The 19355-nt window shown below is 42.3% G+C and overlaps 1 protein-coding gene across 1 annotated transcript; it reads right to left on the bottom strand.

Moving 5' to 3' along the window:
* Positions 1 to 61: 61 nt before the first annotated feature.
* appl2 (adaptor protein, phosphotyrosine interaction, PH domain and leucine zipper containing 2) lies at positions 62 to 15340 on the bottom strand. The gene is made up of 20 exons (XM_084169127.1): positions 15257 to 15340; positions 11798 to 11896; positions 11547 to 11606; positions 11195 to 11266; positions 10133 to 10220; positions 9956 to 9997; positions 9802 to 9860; positions 8975 to 9121; positions 8464 to 8699; positions 7647 to 7835; positions 7486 to 7528; positions 7205 to 7261; positions 3983 to 4077; positions 3670 to 3825; positions 3510 to 3562; positions 3238 to 3412; positions 3089 to 3125; positions 2621 to 2776; positions 2457 to 2504; positions 62 to 2343 (listed from the first exon to the last, which is right to left on the bottom strand). The coding sequence occupies exons 1-20, from the start codon at positions 15308 to 15310 to the stop codon at positions 2212 to 2214; spliced, it is 1998 nt and encodes a 665-aa protein (XP_084025253.1). The 5' UTR covers positions 15311 to 15340; the 3' UTR covers positions 62 to 2211.
* Positions 15341 to 19355: the final 4015 nt, after the last annotated feature.

The following is a 19355-nucleotide window of genomic DNA, read 5'->3' as shown; positions in this document are numbered from 1 at the left end:
AGGGGATACACTGTCATATGCAACCAAAGGTAATTTACAAAAGAGAAATTCCAGCAAAAGAGAGCATTGCACTTGCATTTTTATTTATTTTTTACATTTTCCAGATAGCTTGTATATATTTTCCCTGACAGTGCATTTTACTTAGGAAGCAGAAGGAGCACAGGGGAGTTTGAGCAATATGAAGGGCAGACACTTAAGGAAGATTACAGAAGATGGATCCTCTCTAGGGTTGAATCCTAACTTCGTCTTCGTCTCCCATCGACATCAATGCATGACTAAGTTAAAATGACTTAAGTGGAAGTAAGGATTCGCCCCTCAACGGTCTCCTTCGTGTTTTAATGAGTAAACAATGCAGGAATGCAAAACAGTCTCTGTCTAGACAGTCATTTAAACAGAATGTCACGAGAGCCCTTGAGGGAAAAGGAGGAAACTGAGTTAGGCCTGATAATGACAGACTAAGAATAACACTCAGACAAAACCCTGTACAAGCTGTTTTAAAGTTGTCAACTCAGCATGCAAGCAAACACCTTGGTCAACACTGAATAACCATGCGGTCCACGCAAAGTCAAGCTTTGACCAATTGTCATTATTATTCCACAATACAAAAACATCTCCCATTCAGAAACAGCGCATACATGACGTTTAGTATGTCAGGTTATCAGGGCTAAAATGGAGAATATACACAAAGGAATACAAGACCTTAAGGCTCTATTCAATCAGATCTGCTTTAGTCGACACGGCTCCTGGCATTATACCTACAGCGGACATTGCCATTGGCTGCACGGAGTCACATTAAGATAAATCCCATGCAACCTTGTTTACAAGTTGGAACACTGGAATGTGAGATGTAATCTACACCTCGATTAGGATGATAGAAATCCTCATTATTTAGTTTGTTTTTTCAATTTGGGCCTAATTATTTCTATATAGCCTACACTTTCTTGTTCTGAACATCTAACCGAGTGGGGTGGGTGTGGCTTCGTGACTATGGGCGGATTCGATTATGTTGCGCCACGGAGCACCGGTTTATGGCCCGTGATGTAAACACGCAAAAGCAGCGAGGGAGGAGCGTCCTCCTCAAATCTAACAGTAATCTGCACCGCTCTGTCATGTCAAAGCAGCATGGTACATCATCCAGAAACATACATCTCTTTTCCATAAAATTTTTGAATTTTCAAACTAGTTTTCATTGTGAAGGCAGATAACGTTTTTATCAAAAGCAATCACTTTTGCATGTGAAAACACAGAATCCTACTCATTACTCCACGTGCTTAACTACGTCACTTTTGTTTTGAGCAGACTGCCGTGGGCTTTGAATTGGGCACCTGGCTCATGCCCTGGAGGCAGCCCGGCTCCAAATCGAAGATTAGACTTTCAGCTGGTGCAAAACACACCTACAGGCGCCCGGGCGAGATTAATCGAACACCCTAAATGATTGCAAGAGCAGCTACTCACCGATTTGACGGATCCAACGCAGTTCCACCGCTTTCGCCGGTTAACGCTTGATCTGATTGAATCTAGGCCTTAGTCTTGTTTAGTTTAGCATTCCTCTATTGGTGAATGGTAGTGAATGGTAGGCATTCTGCTTACTTGCGGTTGGTTAATGGAACAATTCAGGAGATATTCTGTATCCGGTTTTGGTTCAGTACCAAAGGCAGACAGTCCTTTAACCTTACTTCATAATGCTGTCGGATAATATCTGAAGTTAGTGCATTCTGCTACAGACATCAAGCCTTTGATTAAATAGAAACCTTGGAAGTGCAGTATTGTCTCATAGGAATAAAATATGTACAGTATAATGTCATATGAAGTGCTGCTGACAAGACCTACATGTAAGTCGTCATGGCCATCCATCTCTACACAATACTATACTGCAGCATAGACAATAGAACCACTAAACTCAAAGCTATGAATTGTAAACCTATTAATGTTGGAGAAAGGGACCATCCACCCTGGGGATATTAATTCCACCAGGGAAAATAAAGGGGTAAAATAGTCAACCTAAACATTGTCCCTATGTATAAGTACCTGTACATCACTTCAGTGGTCTTGTGAGAGATACACCATATAGACCCAGCGGGTTTTCCTGGTCAACATGTACCAGACTAGAGCCAGGGGAAGGGCTCATGAGAACATCTCAACCCCACGTGAGGAGGCGTTTGTGGGGGAACCTCTGACTCTCTCCCCTGGTCCTGGTACTGTGAGGCATGGCTAGGCCTCAGACTCCTCCTCATCCGGTGCTCCTCCGTTAGCCGTGTCACTCGTCTCGCTGTCCAGCAGGAGGAACTTGCCATCGTTGGTCAGAGGCATGTTTTTCATCAGCTGGGCTAGAGCCTCCGGGTCCTATATACACACACACACAGAGACAGAGATTCAGATGCATAGAAATACCAAACAGTATTGAATGTATTATAGGGTTAGATTGAGAATTCAACAATTGAGATTTTAAAACGTACCTTCTTTGCTTCAATAATATCCTTCCCCAAGCTTATCGTGTAACATATCTGTGAATAAAGATATGACACAAATTACATTGTGAAACCGACTAACCCATGGCAAGTAAACGACTAGTAAACTGACATAATGAATGCAGCACATTAATGTGTTTTATCATACCTACCTTCTCTCCCTCTGTGTTGCTCTCAAAGACAAACGCACTAAAGGAGGGCTCTCCCTCCTCGGACCCCTCGCTCCAGTCTCGCCCCTCAACGACGAAGCCCATCAACCTGCCGTTCTCCTGGTGGGCCGCAAACTGGGTCACCTCCTGTAGCTGGAACTGAGGGGGAGGAAGGAATTCATTAACACTGAATACCTACTGCTATCACCAGGAATGAAGCACTAAGTAACAGACAATACACAGTCATTACATAGATTACTACAGTATACTATCAGAGTCAGTGGAGGCTGCTGTGGAGAATGGCTCATTATAATGGCTGGAACAGAGAGAATGGAATGGCATCAAACCATGTGTTTGATACCATTCCACTGATTCCACTCATGCCATTACCACGAGCCTGTCCTCCCCAATTAAGGTGCCACCAACCTCCTGTGATCAGAGTCAACTAAGTAAGATTTTCATGGAACTTACACTGATTCTTGTGACTTGTGTCCGGGGGTCAATCAACCTGTCGTGAAGAAAACACAATTTGTCAACATTGCAAGCAGAGCCGAAGCATAGTGGCAAGGTTAAACTCCCTAGGCACTTTCATGGGCCTCCTGTCTGGCCTGTAATTGTACCTGAGACAGCTGCTGGTGACCATGAGATGGGACTCTGTGGTTCTGAAGATGTTGTGGATGGCTCGGGCCGCCAGCACCTGTCTCATAGCCTCATAGATCACTTCCTGGGTTTGTCCCGAACACACTGCCATGGAGCCCAGGAACCGCACCGCAAACACCTGCTGCAGCAGGGAGTCTGCAGACACGCACACACATCAGGAGACAGAGGATCAGGGGATATGTAGTGCACAAGAGTAGAGCACAAATGAAAACTGGATTGGAGACACTCCTACCATCGCTTTCAGGGGAGCAGTCATCATCTGTTTCTCCAAAAGGGTTTGTACGCCTGTCAGGATGGAAACGCACACAATTCAACCTAGTAGCGCTATTATTGTACAAATCAGCGAACAGGAAATGGTTCTGACACAGCAGTTCCTGTGGCGTCGGTTTTACCTCCCTCCGACCCTGTTCTGGTCCTGGAACTCCGAGGCAGGCAGCATGATGTCAAACTGGATGGGTGTCCCTGGAACTATAAGGTCCTCTGGCTCTGGAGCACTGGAGCTCTTCTGGGACGCACTGCTAGAGGACTGCACCCCACCTGGCTTAGCCCTGCAGAGAGAGGGAGGGAGGACGAGAGAGACGGAGTGAGTGAAAAAGAGATACAAAAAGTATGATGAGTGTACTATCAGAATTCCTGAAATAACACATGCAGATACTCTTTATTTTCCAGGAAAAGCAAGGTGTTTCCTCTGCATGAGAGGCTAACCTGTCTGGGTTGGGCGAGCCCTCTCCTCTCTTCTCAAAGCTGGTGATGGGAGTGACCGCCTGGATGGCTGTCTGGTTCAGTCTGATGGCCACCGCCTAAAGAGGGGAACAGGGTGCAGCTTCTCTCATTACACTGTAATAATGATAACAGTCCTAATGTTATGCTCTGTGAGTAACACATGGTGCCACAAGAGGGCGTAGTTTGGCTAATTCTATTGAGAACATTATAGGTTGAGGCAGGCATGGCAGATGTCTGTGATCAAATACACTGAATAAACAAAACATTAAGAACACCTGCTCTTTCCATGACATAGACTGACCAGGTGAAAGCTATGATCCCTTATTGATGGCACTTGTTAAATCCACTTAAATCAGTGTAGATGAAGGGGAGGAGACAGGTTAAAGAAGGATTTTAAGCCTTGAGACAATTGAGACATGGATTGTGTATGTGTGCCATTCAGAGGGTGAATGGGCGTGACAAAATATTTAAGTGCCTTTGAACGGGGTATGGTAGTAGGTGACAGGGGCACAGGTTTGCGTCAAGAACTGCAACGCTGCTGGGTTTTTCACACTCAACAGTTTCCTGTGTGTATCAAGAATGGTCCACCACCCTAAGGTCATCCAGTCAAATTGACACCACTGTGGAAGCATTGCCGTCAACATGGGCCAGCATCCCTGTGGAACGCTTTCAACACCTTGTAGAGTCCATGCCACTCAATATTAGGAAGGTGATCCTAATGTTTGGTATATATATATATATATATATATATACACTACCAGTCAAAAGTTTGGACACACCTACTCATTCAAGGGTTTTTCTATATTTTTACTATTTTTTATATTGTAGAATAATAGTGAAGACATCAAAACTATGAAATAACACATATGGAATCATGTAGTAACCAAAAAAGTGTTAAACAAATCAAACTATATTTTATATTTGAGATGATTCAAATAGCCACCCTGTCACGACTTCCTCCGAAGCTGCCTCCTCTCCTTGTTCGTGCAGGCTTCGGCGTTCGTCGTCACTGGCCTTCTAGCCACTGTCGCTCCTCATCTCATCATTCCATTTGTTTTGTCTAGTTTATTACACACACCTGGTTCATATCCCCTCATCAGTACCTGTATAAGTGTTCCCTCTGCCCCCTTGTCTTTGTGTGTGATTGTTTATTGTGGAGGTTAGTTTAGCTCGGTGGAGCTCCTTGTATTTTGTTTAGCCGGGATATTTCACCCGTGTGCCTTGTTGTTTCCCAGTGCGCCTGATTTCCGCACTGGAGTGTTTGACGCATTGCTGCGTACCGCTGTGTTTTCGGAATGAACCCTTTATTCTGTGATTTACCCTCCTGCGCCTGACTCCTTCAAAATCACTCACCACACACCCTTTGCCTTGGCTTTCTCTCAACCAGCTTCATGAGGTAGTCACATGGAATGCATTTCAATTAACAGTTGTGCCTTGGTAAAAGTTAATTTGTGGAATTTCCTTCTTAATGCGTTTGAACCAATCAGTTGTGTTGTGACAAGGTGGTGGGGTATACACCACTGTGAAGCATGGAGGAGGAGGTGTGATGGTGTGGGGGTGCTTTGCTGGTGACACTATCAGTGATTTATTTAGAATTCAAGGCACACTTAACCAGCATGGCTACCACAGCATTCTGCAGCAGTACGCCATCCCATCTGGTTTGGGCTTAGTGGGACAATCATTGTCTTTTCAACAGGACAATGACCCAACACACCTCCAGGCTGTGTAAGGGCTATTTGACCAAGAAGGAGAGTGATGGAGTGCTGCATCAGATGACCTGGCCTCCACAATCACCCGACCTTAACACAATTGAGATGGTTTGGGATGAGTTGGACCGCAGAGTGAAGGAAAAGCAGCCAACAAGTGCTCAGCATATGTGGGAACTCCTTCAAGACTGTTGGAAAAGCATTCCAAGTGAAGCTGGTTGAGAGAATGCCAAGAGTGTGCAAAGATGTCATCAAGGCAAAGGGAAGCTACTTTGAAGAATATAAAATATAAAATGTATTTTGATTTGTTTAACACTTTTTTGGTTACTACATGAGTCCATGTGTGTTATTTTAATGTAGAAAATAGAAAAATAAAGAAAAAACCTTGAATGAGTAAGTGTGTCCAAACTTTTGACTGGTACTGTATATAAATAAGACATACATAATACATAACAGGCTATGTACACCATATAGGCCTATCAAAAGTATCCATTGGATGCAGTACTTGACCCTACACTGACCCACCAGTTGTTTGCATCATGCTTCCTGGTCTGATTTGTGCCAGATTTAGAATGCTTCTAATTACGTTTGGAATAAACAAATTACTGAGGGGCATTAGGGAGCCATGAGGGCAGAGAGGAAGCAACAGAACAGACGATGCAAAGCACACATCCAAATACGCAGAACCCACTGGTGCAAGCACACACATGCACACACAAGCATGCATGCATACACATACACAGTATAGATAGATTGTCTCAGTCTGTGTTGCTATGTACCGGGGGAATGGGTGGAAGTTCAACTGGGTGGAAGTAGCAGCCTCTGATAATGTGGACTCCTCAGGGTCACTAGATAAGACTAGGTCTGTGTCATAAAACACTAGATCACAGTTCAGACATATCTCATGGGAGCGATCATCTCTAAAACAATCAGGAAATGTGCTTAAAACAGACCGGACCGGACTCTGGAGCTGGAAACATCCTGTTCTCTATCAGTCGATCACTGTGCCCACAGAAATCACAGTGCCCTGCTGCTACTCAGATAGAATGGGCTTGGTGTAAAAACAAAGGGTGTGTCTTCGCCTTATTACAACATACAGATGTAAGATCATAATTTGAGCCAGTTTGCTACAGCAGGAACATAATCCTGTAGCAACAGGAAATGTGAATTATTATGTGGATTATAATTAATGGACATTTTTGTAGGGGTTGGCACATTTTTTTTGTAAGGGAAAATCAAGTCTAACATTTTAAAGTGGAATTAACAAACTTCAAAAGCCTTTTTAAACCTCAAATACACTACAAGTTTAAAATGTCCTGCATTGCAGGAAAGCGCTCCTGCAACAGGGTGATCAAATGAAGATCCTACATCTGTAGTATTGATTATTCATCACAACTGCTTTTAAGTGCTAGGAAAAATTACTGATTTACCACTACTTTATTTTAGTTGATAGGTATCGTTATAACCAACTAGAGGTGGTATATAATATATACTTTACCTCAGGGTTGTCAGTCAGGTAGATCTGTCGGGAAATGTTGTTCAAAGTGCAAATCCACTGGGGAGAAGAAACAGAGGTTAATATTAGACTAGTATTGGCCGTATTAGACGGCCATATCTCAACAAACATCAGAGAGTTCAAATAGCTCCCCTAATGCAGCTTGTGACAAGCAGGCCAGAAAAACTTGCATGAATGAATATGTAGCAATGGCTTTTAACACATGGATGGAAGAAGCCTATAAAACAAACGGGTACAAAAGGTTTGACTGATATGATACATACCTCCTCATATTCCTTTTTGCTCTCTGCTTGTAGAATCATTGACCTGCAACATCACAAGAACACACTTAAAGCACATCATTGTTTGTAGGCCAATAAAACTTATTCTCACAACTCTGTGTTGGACGATGGTCTTGGGGAGGTTTAGTGAAGGTTTAGCGTACGTTTTACCGGAGGGGGAGGTGATCTGAAAACAGTAGCGTCTGTCCTCGCACTCTACGGCCATGACGGAGCTGTTATCTAGGTCCAGCACCATGCCCCCTGCCACAGCCCCTCGCGGCTGGCACATTAGGTTCCCTCCCTGGGTAAAGAAGTAAAGGCGGTCCCAGGCTGTGGTCACCAGGCCCGTCTTACTGTGGGGGAAAGCAGGACAGGACCGTATTCATTAGTCATTAACGAAAACAAGCGTTTTCTGGCGATGTATAGGAGGAAAAGACTGCATCTGACATTTGAGTCATTTAACAGATGCTCTTATCCAGAGCAATTAGGGGTAAGTGCCTTGCTCAAGGGCACATTGACAGATTTTTCACCTAGTCGGCTCAGGATTTGAACCAGCAACCTTTACGGCTACTGATCCAATGCTCTTAACCTCTAGGCTACCTGCCTGCCTCCCTGCCTGCCTTTACTAAAGCACAATGTTGGTTCTGCAATTCTACCTCAATTCTACTTTCTTATATTTAACTATAATTGTAGCTGACAGCCAGGGTTGACAAACAAATTGTTTTCTCTGAAGAACAACGAGTGTAACTTTGAGACACATTTTTATTGGAGTTTAATGGATTAAAACAGGTGCAACTAAAGTTTCCTTTGATAGGGAATAAAAACGAGACCTGTAGACACCAGAATGTCATGCTTGATACCAACTCAACACTATGAAAGACCTGAAACCATCAAACAAGGAGAAGACAGACATCATATAACGGTAGACCAAATTTAAGCAAACACCCTTGAATCAATTAATGAAATCAAAGTTATCCTTACTTCCTGATATTGAGGTAGCCTGCCTTCTGTATAAGCGTGCGGTTGACAGGGACGGGGTCGCGGTCGGGCATGTACACCGTATCCTCCATGGAGAGCAGCTCTCTCTGGGTCAGACGCATGGCCTCAGCCTCCGAGTCCAACTGAGCCTGGATACTTTGTGTCATGCTGGACACTGACACCAGGAAGCTGTCCATTTTCTTCGAGACTAGATCCATGCCTTTCTTATAGAAGTGGATCTGAGAGGGACACAAAGAGAGAAGACATCTGTGCATTCATTGCTTCTCCAGTTCTGACTTGCTGTGGGACCACAGCAATGTGTGGTATCCTGGTTTATTTACATAGCTGACTTGCGGTAGGAGTAAAGAGTGTGTTGATATTGGTTTAACGACTGGTTTACTATAATATAATAATAATATAATATGCCACTTAGCAGACGCTTTTATCCAAAGCGACTTACAGTCATACCTGTAGTAGGGGTTTGGGTGTGTGATATAGGCTATGGTGATTGTACCTGGGCCTGAGTGTATCCTAGCATGGGCTCCAGCATGGCTACTCTCTTGCGGTACTGCAGGGTGTTGAGGGCACAGTAATACTGCATGGAGGCCTGGTGCTGCTTCCTCCTGGAGTAGGCCACCTCCCCCACCAACTCTGCCTTCACCTGCACCACAACACAGTAGTTCGTGAGACACACACACAATTATATGCGCTCACACGCACGCATACACACACACTAACGCAAGTAATTAATAACCCAAATACCCAGTTAATCAGTGGGAGAGCTAAATAGAGCAACATGACCTCTAAACTTAAGTATGTCATGACCTCTCAACTATTATGAGACAGTTATACAGTAGCACATGATGTCATCTAATAGTACCAGCTTTACTTTACTGACTTTATTGTCCCCATGGGGACATTTTGTTGCAGTATCATGTACACGTTTAAAGTGGCATTTAAATACAGTAGAAAACAAATTGACAATGAAACATTCATAACAGTTACATACCAATAAAAGAGAAGCCTGCTGGCCTTACTGGGTCGATAGGAACATTAGCCCAAGCTGTTTAGGGGGGATATCACACCTGGCACAAATTATTATCTAGTTCTGTTTTTCCTACCGAGGGGTGCCCTATACCTGCACCCAGAGGGGAGTAGTTCAAAGAGGGGAGTAGTTCAAAGTCCAGGTACAGGGGGTGGCTTGGGTCTAAAATGATTTTGTGAGCCTTGCTGAGGGCCCTGACCTTAAAGAGCTCATCCAGGCCTACAGCCTACAGACACTTCTAGTGCATTGTTGTACTGTTAGAGGTTTGGCTAGTACACATCAGTCCCCATCACTACCTTCTCATTCTCCTTCTTCTTGGGCAGTCTGCTGTACTTGACCATGGCAGCCTCGTGCTCTGTGAGGGGGAAGGAGTGGACATGAGTCTGATGATCAGCTGCTGTGTTATAACAAAACAAAACAAAATGGTATCAAATGTTACAACATACATACCATCACAGGCGATGCCAAATACTTCTCTTAATGTGCTTATCTCTGAGAAATCAAATACAGATTCAATGTGTCAAAAACCGTGACAAAGCAAAATGTCAGAATCAAACACATGCAAATTGTATTCAAAATGTGTGAAAGCAACGGGCTGATAAGCAGGTGTTTGTAAATTGTGTCTACCTGTAAGGTCCTTCTCTCTGAACTGGATCATGGGAAAAATCATTCTGTCAGCCATCTGAGTGGCCAGCTCTGAGTGTAGTGTGTTCAGCTGGGGAGCACAGAGAACAGAGACAGACACACTCAGCCTTACAACAAAACTAAATTACCCAGAGGCATCCTTGGCTCTCCCGTAATCCCTGAAAACAGCAGGGGTTGATTGATTGTGGTTCAAAAGTGAGTTCAAAAGCAATTAAAATAACTGATTATCACATTCTGATTCGGATTCGGATCTATCCCCATTCTGCAATTTGAGAGCCATCCAAAACGCATTTTCTTGGTCTGCAGATTAATTTAATCCTGTAATTTGTTATCAATATTAAGCATAATACCCTATGCAGTTATCCTCGACTTGGACTGGTTGGTGCATTTAGTTACTAACAGATTAATTAATGTGAGTGATATTTAAAGAAGCCAAATTCAGATAAGTGCTAAATCATCTATCAAGTAAACACTGTGGAAAACCTAAGACCTCTTCAGTTTATTGTGGACTATGGAACAAAGGTCAGAGCAGGATTAGGTATAACCTGCAGGGAGATGGATGCATGCTCTAGGCCAGAGTTGTTGGGCTAGAAGGGCAAACAATGACCTCATTTGTTTGTGGCTACTCTAATGCCACTCCACCACAGGCTAGCGAGGCCCACAGACCCCTGCTGCTCAGTCCATCTGTCCAAACACTCCCACCACTAGACTACACCTCCAGGCCAGCCAGAGTGATTCTCTACCTGGCTCCACCTCCACCTGTCTACCTCTCTCATCCTAGCAGCCTGCGCCCCATAGCCTCTACAGAGAACTTATGAAAGCTCCAATGATTAAATGTGTTCATTGTAATGATAAGGGGAAACCTATTATTCAACTCCCAATGTATACAAATGTGACAGGGGATTTTTGGTATATCACATTTTTGTTCTCTTTTTACCTCCATAGATTCCAAGACTGTTGCACCCCCATATACATGCAATACATCCCCTATTTGCACACAAACACAGTAACACAAACACACGCACACTGATGCATGAGCCTCACCTCCCCCACAGTTTTAGCAAATTGCTGCAGTGTGCTGATCACCTCCTCATCACCTTTACCAAGGGCAAAATTCTGGAGGAAAAAATAGATGACTTAAACATTCCAAAAAGCACTTCCTCTAGCACATTCCAAAGAGTAATACACTTGAGGCTATTACGTTAAAAATACACAATTTTCATCAAAGTGCTGGCATGTTGCCTTCTCCTGTAAAAGGGCCAAAATGCTTATAAATCCAATGGTAGAATGCTGAGTTTTGTGCTTTCTGAAATAATGTTAGGCAGCAGGTGCATCACAAAACACTGCAGTTAAGTGCATGAGTGTTGCCCAATATTCTCAGTAAGAAAATACTTACTTGCTTCTCATATTCCAGTAGCTGTCTGGACAGCTGTTCTGTAGCCAATCCCATCTCACTCTGACGAACACAGGAAGTGATGTTATTAGCGGTTTATCCCCTGGATGACCCCTCTTACAGGAAACTAACTCTCAGAAACGGCACACATCATGCAAACTAAGTTATTGTATGCTCTCATAAAAAAATCAATGACTCTTCTAATTGGATCGGACACAGGCTTTTGTTTGTGTGCGTGACTGTGTGTGTGTTACCTGGGCTCCATACACCCTCTGCATAGACTGAAGCAGCTGGTTGGTGTAGTCTGTGAGTGTTCCCGCATCTTCCTCAAACACACTGAGCAAAGAGCGAGTCTGTGAAGCAGACAGAGAGGGACATACTGAAATATATGATCAGTGACAGCCAGGGAGACTGAGACGGACAATAGGATCAACAGGCAGGCAGACAGACAAACAGACAGACAGATGCTGACTTAGTCCTAATTATGGGGCTTTTATGACCTTTAGCCTGCTTGTTCACCTGTAATTAATCTGTTTTTCACCTGTAATTGTCTCGAGAAAGGTGTGGTGTGGTAAGGGACAGATCGAAATGTAAAGGGGGAGGGGTGGTCCAAAATACGGGAGGATAGTCAAACATTTTGCTTTGGGGAGGGTTGTGTGGTTTTTTGGGGGCACAGGGGAGGGTTGTGTGGTTTTTTGGGGGCACAGGGGAGGGTTGTGTGGTTTTTTGGGGGCACAGGGGAATGTAGTGCGTTTTTTCCCTGGTTTACATTCGCTCTTCTGCTTGTATTTTCCCTATAAGGCTATCTTCTGTATACCACCCCTACCTTGTCACAACACAACTGATTTGCTCAAACACATTAAGAAGGAAAGAAATTCCACAAATTTACTTTTAACAAGGCACACCTGTTAATTGAAATGCATTCCAGGTGACTGCCTCATGAAGCTAGTTGAGAGAATGCCAAGCGTGTGCAAAGCTGTCATCAAGGCAAAGGGTGGCTATTACGAATAATCTCAAATATAAAATATATTTAGATTTGTTTAACACTTTTTTTGGTTACTACATGATTCCATATGTGTTATTTCATTGTTTTGATGTCTTCACTATTATTCTACAATGTAGAAAATAGTAAAAATAAAGAAAAACCCTGGAATGAGTAGGTGTCCAAACTTTTGGCTGGTATATATATATATATATATATATATATATACACACAAAGTGCCTTCGGAAAGTATTCAGACCCCTTGACTTTTTCCACATTTTGTTACATTACAGCCTTGTTCTAAAATTGATTAAATTGTTTTTTTTCCCTCATCAATCTACACACAATACCGTATAATGACAAAGCAAAAACAGGTTTTTATACATTTTTGTTAATTTATTCAACATAAAAAACGGAAATATCACATTTGCATAAGTATTCAGACCCTTTACTCAGTACTTTGTTGAAGCACCTTTGGCAGTGATTACAGCATTGAGTATTCTTGGGTATGACGCTACAAGGTGAAAGGTGAACCTTCACCCCAGTCTGAAGTCCTGAGCACTCTGGAGCAGGTTTTCATCAAGGATCTCTCTGTACTTTGCTCTGTTCATCTTTGCCTCGATCCTGACTAGTCTCCCAGTCCCTGCCGCTGAAAAACATCCCTACAGCATGATGCTGCCACCACCATGCTTCACAGTAGGGACAGGTTTCCTCCAGATGTGACGCTTGGCATTCAGGCCAAAGAGTTCAATCTTGGTTTCTTCAGACCAGAGAATCTTGTTTCTCATGGTCTGAGAGTCTTTAGGTGCCTTTTGGCAAACTCCAAGCGGGCTGTCATGTGCCTTTTACTGAGGAGTGGCTTTCACCTGGCCACTCTACCATAAAGGCCTGATTGGTGGAGTGCTGCAGCGATGGTTGTCCTTCTGGAAGGTTCTCCCATCTCCACAGAGGAACTCTGGAGCACTGTCAGAGTAACCATCGGGTTCTTGGTCACCTCCCTGACCAAGGCCCTTTGTCCCCGATTGCTCAGTTTAGCCAGGCGGCCAGCTCTAGGAAGAGTCTTTGTTCCAAACTTCTTCCATTTAAGAATGATGGAGGCCACTGTGTTCTTGGTGACCTTGAAGTGCCCAAAGTCAGTATGCTTTGTTTATTAGTTGTGTAGTGCATTGGCACAGAAACCTCTTGGTGGAAAATGTGTTGCCTATATTTTATATAATTATAAATATGGCATCAAAATGTTGAAAATCTAATTTCCCCACAGCTGATCATTGTCTGCAGCCGGCTCTGATCGTAGTGTATTGAAACAGGCAGGGAGAGTGACCTTGTCTGTGGTGGTCGGCGAACCCTCAACCTTCTGGCCCATAGCCCTGCGTGGCATCGGCTGTGCCACAAAAGCATGATGAAGTGGCAAAGTCGATATCCACGTTTATAAACACAGGGTCGCTACAGTTATTGTTATTTGTGGTCGTAATTATTTGAAGGGGGTGTTCAATTTATTGTACAGTACAAGGGGAGGGTCATGTGAAAATATGTTTTACTTTGGGGAGGGGGGGTGCTTTTTTTTATGACACCTTGAGTTGGACCAGCCCCTCCACCCAGTACATTTCGATCTGTCCCTAAGCTGGTATTGGTGCAGCAAAGAGGCACACAGCCTTATCTTGTGTATAGGTTCATATTTACACACCATTTGTAGGCATAGCAGATGCATTACTGTGGCGATTGAAAATGTAATTCAGATTTGCGTCTTGAAATGTGACTCACTCAAATGGATTCCTTGATTTGAAGAGGAAGAACTATGCTGAACTATGCAGAGCAAGACATCAACCCCAGGAATATGTTGAATTTAATCAAACTCAGAGGAGCCAGCCATAAGCTACATATATATTGAAGATGACAAAATAATGTGAATTCATGTATGCTAGATTTTTCTGACACAGCCTATTGTAGCATAAGTGCCAGTGAAGTAGCCTCGCCTAAAGAAATGTAGCCTACATTTGGTTGTGTCTGCAAGTGGACGATATCATGAAGACTCTTAGCCTAACTGATATTAAGTAGTATTACAGTTAGCGTTATTAAGATAGTGTTATTAAGACTTAATAACAGTAAACTAAACCGATTAACTGGATTACATTTCCACACCACCAAAGCTATTGAGGACAATTAGGTTTACTCAGTGCCTTAAAAAAAGTTATTAGGATTCTAATACTCAAAACCCCCTCCCACAGCCCGTAAAATAGGCCCAAATCGGGGTCTTTTCAAAACCAACAGCTATGAACACTTATTTTGTCAAACAAATCATCCATGTCAATCGCACCCCATTATCGTCCAAAGAAGACTGAGACTGTCACAATAAACAACGAATCGATGTTTTGACGCATAATTTATCAACAGCCGAACTACTTATGGGGCGATGCGCGACTCATCACGACACCGCTCAAGACTAGACAGGGAAATCCCTTCTCGAATCTCGAGCAATATGCAAATATGAGGCGGCATTTGTTCCTGATAACAATTACGACTTGTGACACATTGTATCAACTTTGTATCGGATACATAGCCAATGAGTGGAATAGGCTACATTCCTATAACAATGAGGCAATTCAAAGCTGTCATTCATCGTCGAGCAGAGTAAATAGCCTACAACAGTGGAGCTGGACTGGCCAATGTGGCATCTCCTACAAGACCTTTCCTCTCAATAACAGCACATAACATGAAAATAGTATAGACCTACCTGAGGACTGTCCTGCAAAGCCTCCTCTAAAAGCAATTTATGGACGGCCGGCATCTTGTTCACAGCAAAGAGAACAGGCTTGAATTATTTAGCGAGTGGACTCTCTTTCCCAGAGAGCTTTGTGGGGATGTGGGTGACACGTATAATTAGCATTTTGTAGGCGGTACCTTAGCAACCAGTAAGCGGTCTTTTAGCTAAGTTCCATATTTATAAATGTACATTTATGAATCTAAAACCTCTGTTTATTATTTTTGACAGTGAAATTGAAAAATATATAAATACAATTTCTCATAACAAAAAAGCAATCAAAACTCTGAATGTTTGTACTTTTTACACTGAATGTAAAGTGTTGGTCACATGTTTCATGAGCTGAAATTTTGTGCACAATTTTGTTTACATCCCTGTTAGTGAGCATTTCTCCTTTGCCAAAATAATCCATCCACCTGACAGGTGTGGCATATCAAAAAGCTGATTTAACAGCATGATCATTACACAGGTGCACCTTGTGCTGGGGACAATAAAAGGCCACTCCAAAATGTGCAGTTTTGTCACACAACACAATGCCACAGATGTCTCAAGTTTTGAGGGAGCAGTGCAATTGGCATGCAGGAATGTCCACCAGAGCTGTTGCCATGGAATTTAATGTTCATTTCTCTACCATAAGCTGCCTCCAACGTTATTTTAGAGAATTTGGCAGTACATCCAACCGGCCTCACAACCGCAGACCACATGCGTGTCGTAAGCTACGAGCAATGAACACAATTGCATTTTATTGATGGCATGAATGCACAGAGATATCTTTGATGAGATCCTGAGGACCATTGTCGTGCCATTCATCCGCCGCCATCACCTCATGTTTCAGCATTATAATGCACGGTCCCATGTCACAAGGATCTGCTCACAATTCCTGGAAGCTGAAAAAGTCCCAGTTCTTGTGAAATCCATAGAGGGGCCTAATTAATTTATTTCAATTGACTGATTTCCTTATATGAACCGTAACTCAGTAAAATCTTTGAAATTGTTGCATGTTGCGTTTATATTTTTGTTCAGTATATAATGTATTGTCTGTATTCCCCTGGTGGCACCTTAATTGGGGAGAACGGCTCGTGGTAATGGCTGGATGGGAATCAGTGGAATGGTATCAAAAAAATCTAACATGGTTTCCATGTGTTTGATGTCATTACATTTGCTCCGTTCCAGACATTATTATGAGCCATCCTCCCATCAGCAGCCTCCTGTGGTTGTTTGTATACGATGTTTTATACTCTGTTTGTTTTCTCTATATTGTATATTTTGAATTGCTTTACAAAAATAAAATAAAATAAATGTAAAGGAAGAAAAAATACCAACGAGCAGTCATGCAAGTATACTGTCCTGACCAATGATGTGTATAAACCCTGGATTGCTGATACTATGTGTTGAACAAATTAGGAGATTTTATTAATCTGGCCTGGTCGCCCAGGTAGGCGTGTTTTGCACCGGGTGAAAATTGATTACATCGTTCTGGAACCGGGCTGTCTGCCTGTCTCCCAGGCGTTAACCATGTGCCCGGTTCAAATAGCCTGACGACTCACACTAGAAATGCTGCCATCCCTCTGTCGTTCGCTACATACTTTATTGCGGAGAAGAAACTAAAATCCGTGGATGTGGCGTAGCGTTTGGCTGGGAGTCTGGGTAGCCAGGCAACCGTTCAAAGCCCAAGGCGAAGTCGGCTCAAAACAAAAGTGACATAATTAAGCGCGTGGAATAATGTCTGTGGGAGCAATTTATTTATATTTATTTATTTAACCTTTATTTGATCGGGGAGTCATACTGAGACCAAGGTCTCGTTTACAGATGAGCCCTGAATTACATACATTACAGAACATACACACATCAATATAAATACAATATAAATACAAAATGCAAGCAGAAAGAATAACATGGTCATAAAAAACAAATACATTCATCAGTAATAAAAACGATTTTTATAACTAAGATAGACCACAGCCTGTTGTTTCCCATGCGAACAAATTAGTCATAGTGGGCAGAACATCAAGGAGGTGGGCAGAGCCAAGCACGAGCTAGCCAGATCCTATTGGCGGGTTCTAGCTATATTTGCATATTTCCGTTAGGGGAATGCCTACTCAGTGAAGAGCGCGTGTGCAATAACTCAATTCGCCTTTGCACTCCTTCTAAACATTGCCATTTATTTAAAACTTTGGCAAAGGTTAAAGTCTACAAAACATTTCCACTCTGTTCATAACATATTCTAGTTTTGGGAACAGAAAACTGTATTGAGATCAAATGTTTAATTGATGCGAAAATGTGCAGAATGTCGGCCAAAATCCATCTCATTCCATCTTCTCCCAATGCCGGCCAATGGGCTTCCTTTCACTACCATATTTGGTAGTGAGTGGACATGCCAAGTGGATGCAAGTGGAAGCTTCAGATTTATACATCCAGTGAAATATCTGTCTCATTGTTCTAACTGTGGTATTAAGGTCCTCAATCAGCTTTCTGAATTGCCCTAGAGGCACCAAAACATCAAATTTAAAGAACAGTTTGAAGATTGTTCCACAACTAAAAGCTGATTTACCTAACTCAGTATAGAGACCAAAGTTATTTTTGAAAGACAGCTTTTCATCTATCCAGATGCCCAGATATTTGTAAGCATGGACACAACAAATATGGACACCATCCAAAGTACATATTCTTAAATCATCAGAGTTATTTTTATGCGCTCTAGAGAACAACATATACTTAGTTCTACCTGCATTCAATACTAATTTCAGGTCAATAAATACAATAAAGGCAGACTGTAGTTCAGATAGAGCCTGGTCAACCGTGGGGGCAATAGCATACACAACAGTATAACCAGCATACAAGTGCAGGTTACAATTTTTTACAGAAAAGTTGATATTGTTAATGTAAACAGTAAAAAGTACAGGACCCAGAATCGACCCCTGCGGGACACCTTTCGTAATATCCAGGAAACCTGATTTAACACCATCAGTAGATACACATTGAGTTCTATCTGTCAAGTCATTTTTAAACCAGTTACATGCAGCCTGTTCTAGTCCAATTGAGGAAAGCCTCTGAGTTAGCAGTGAGTGATCAACAGTATCGAAAACCTTTGAAAGGTCAATGAAGAGGGCAGCACAATGTTGCCTTTTATCAATAAAGTTAACCACATCATTTATAATTAGGGATGTAGCAGAGATAGTGTTATGACCTGGTCTAAAACCTGACTGATGTAAATTTAGAATACCTTTCAAAGATAAGAAAGATCTTAGTTGAGAATGAATCAAGGATTCTAATATTTTAGCTAGGCAAGAAAGTTTAGAAATAGGGCAATAATTATTTAGGTCACAAGGGTCATCACCTTTGTGAAGGGGGAGTACATGGGCCACATTCAAAACCTTGGGGATAGTACCAGATATAGTCGTCAGGTAAAAATTATGGGTTAATAATTAAGCAATCAGGGGGGCAGAGAGCTGCAGTAAAAATGGATCAAGCATATCAGCCCCAGTGTTTTTATTTTATTTATTTTTTTACATCAAGGCATCTAGCACATCACAGACAGTAAATTGTTTAAATGAAAAAAAAAATTCACTAGAATTTGACAGGTTAATGAGTAGGATTCTGTGTTTTCACATGAAAACTAGTTTGAAAATTCAAGCATATTTTATGGAAAAGAGATGTTGTATATTTCTGGACGATGCACCATGCTGTCTTGTTGACAACATGACAGAGCGATGTAGATTACTGTTCGATTTGAGAAGGGTGCTACTCCCTCGCTGCTCAGCATAATTGAATCCGCCCATTGAGAGGCTTTGAAGCCACCGGTCGGCCATATTGGCACTCTCCAGTAGGAGCAGTCCTCCATAGGAATGAAATGTTTCAAGGACAAAATTACATGTATTTAATTATTTTTGTTATTGTAGTGGGGACAGTAACATTAGTAATCTCTCAAAATTATACATGAAGGAAAATGTTATCTACTTTTTTTTAAAATGTTTAGCTCACACAATATAATTTAAAAGTATGCATTAAAGAGGTTTGTATAAATATTTGCCATTAGTTCTGAAAGGAGCACTCACGAGCCAAAAGTGGTCCA

The sequence above is a fragment of the Coregonus lavaretus genome (genome assembly GCF_964263955.1).
Source record: "Coregonus lavaretus genome assembly, chromosome: 9".
Taxonomy (NCBI): Eukaryota; Metazoa; Chordata; class Actinopteri; order Salmoniformes; family Salmonidae; genus Coregonus; species Coregonus lavaretus.
Note: the sequence above shows the minus strand (reverse complement) of the source record. Positions and strands in the feature narration are given on the sequence as shown.

Excerpts from the sequence above, each read along its gene's own strand:
- appl2 (XM_084169127.1), bottom strand. The coding sequence starts at position 15,310 with ATGCCGGCCGTCCATAAATTGCTTTTAGAGGAGGCTTTGCAGGACAGT. Across the intron at positions 11,607-11,797 it reads AGAGGGTGTATGGAGCCCAG|AGTGAGATGGGATTGGCTAC; the intron begins GTAACACACACA and ends TGTGTTCGTCAG. Across the intron at positions 2,505-2,620 it reads GCAACACAGAGGGAGAGAAG|ATATGTTACACGATAAGCTT; the intron begins GTAGGTATGATA and ends CTTTATTCACAG.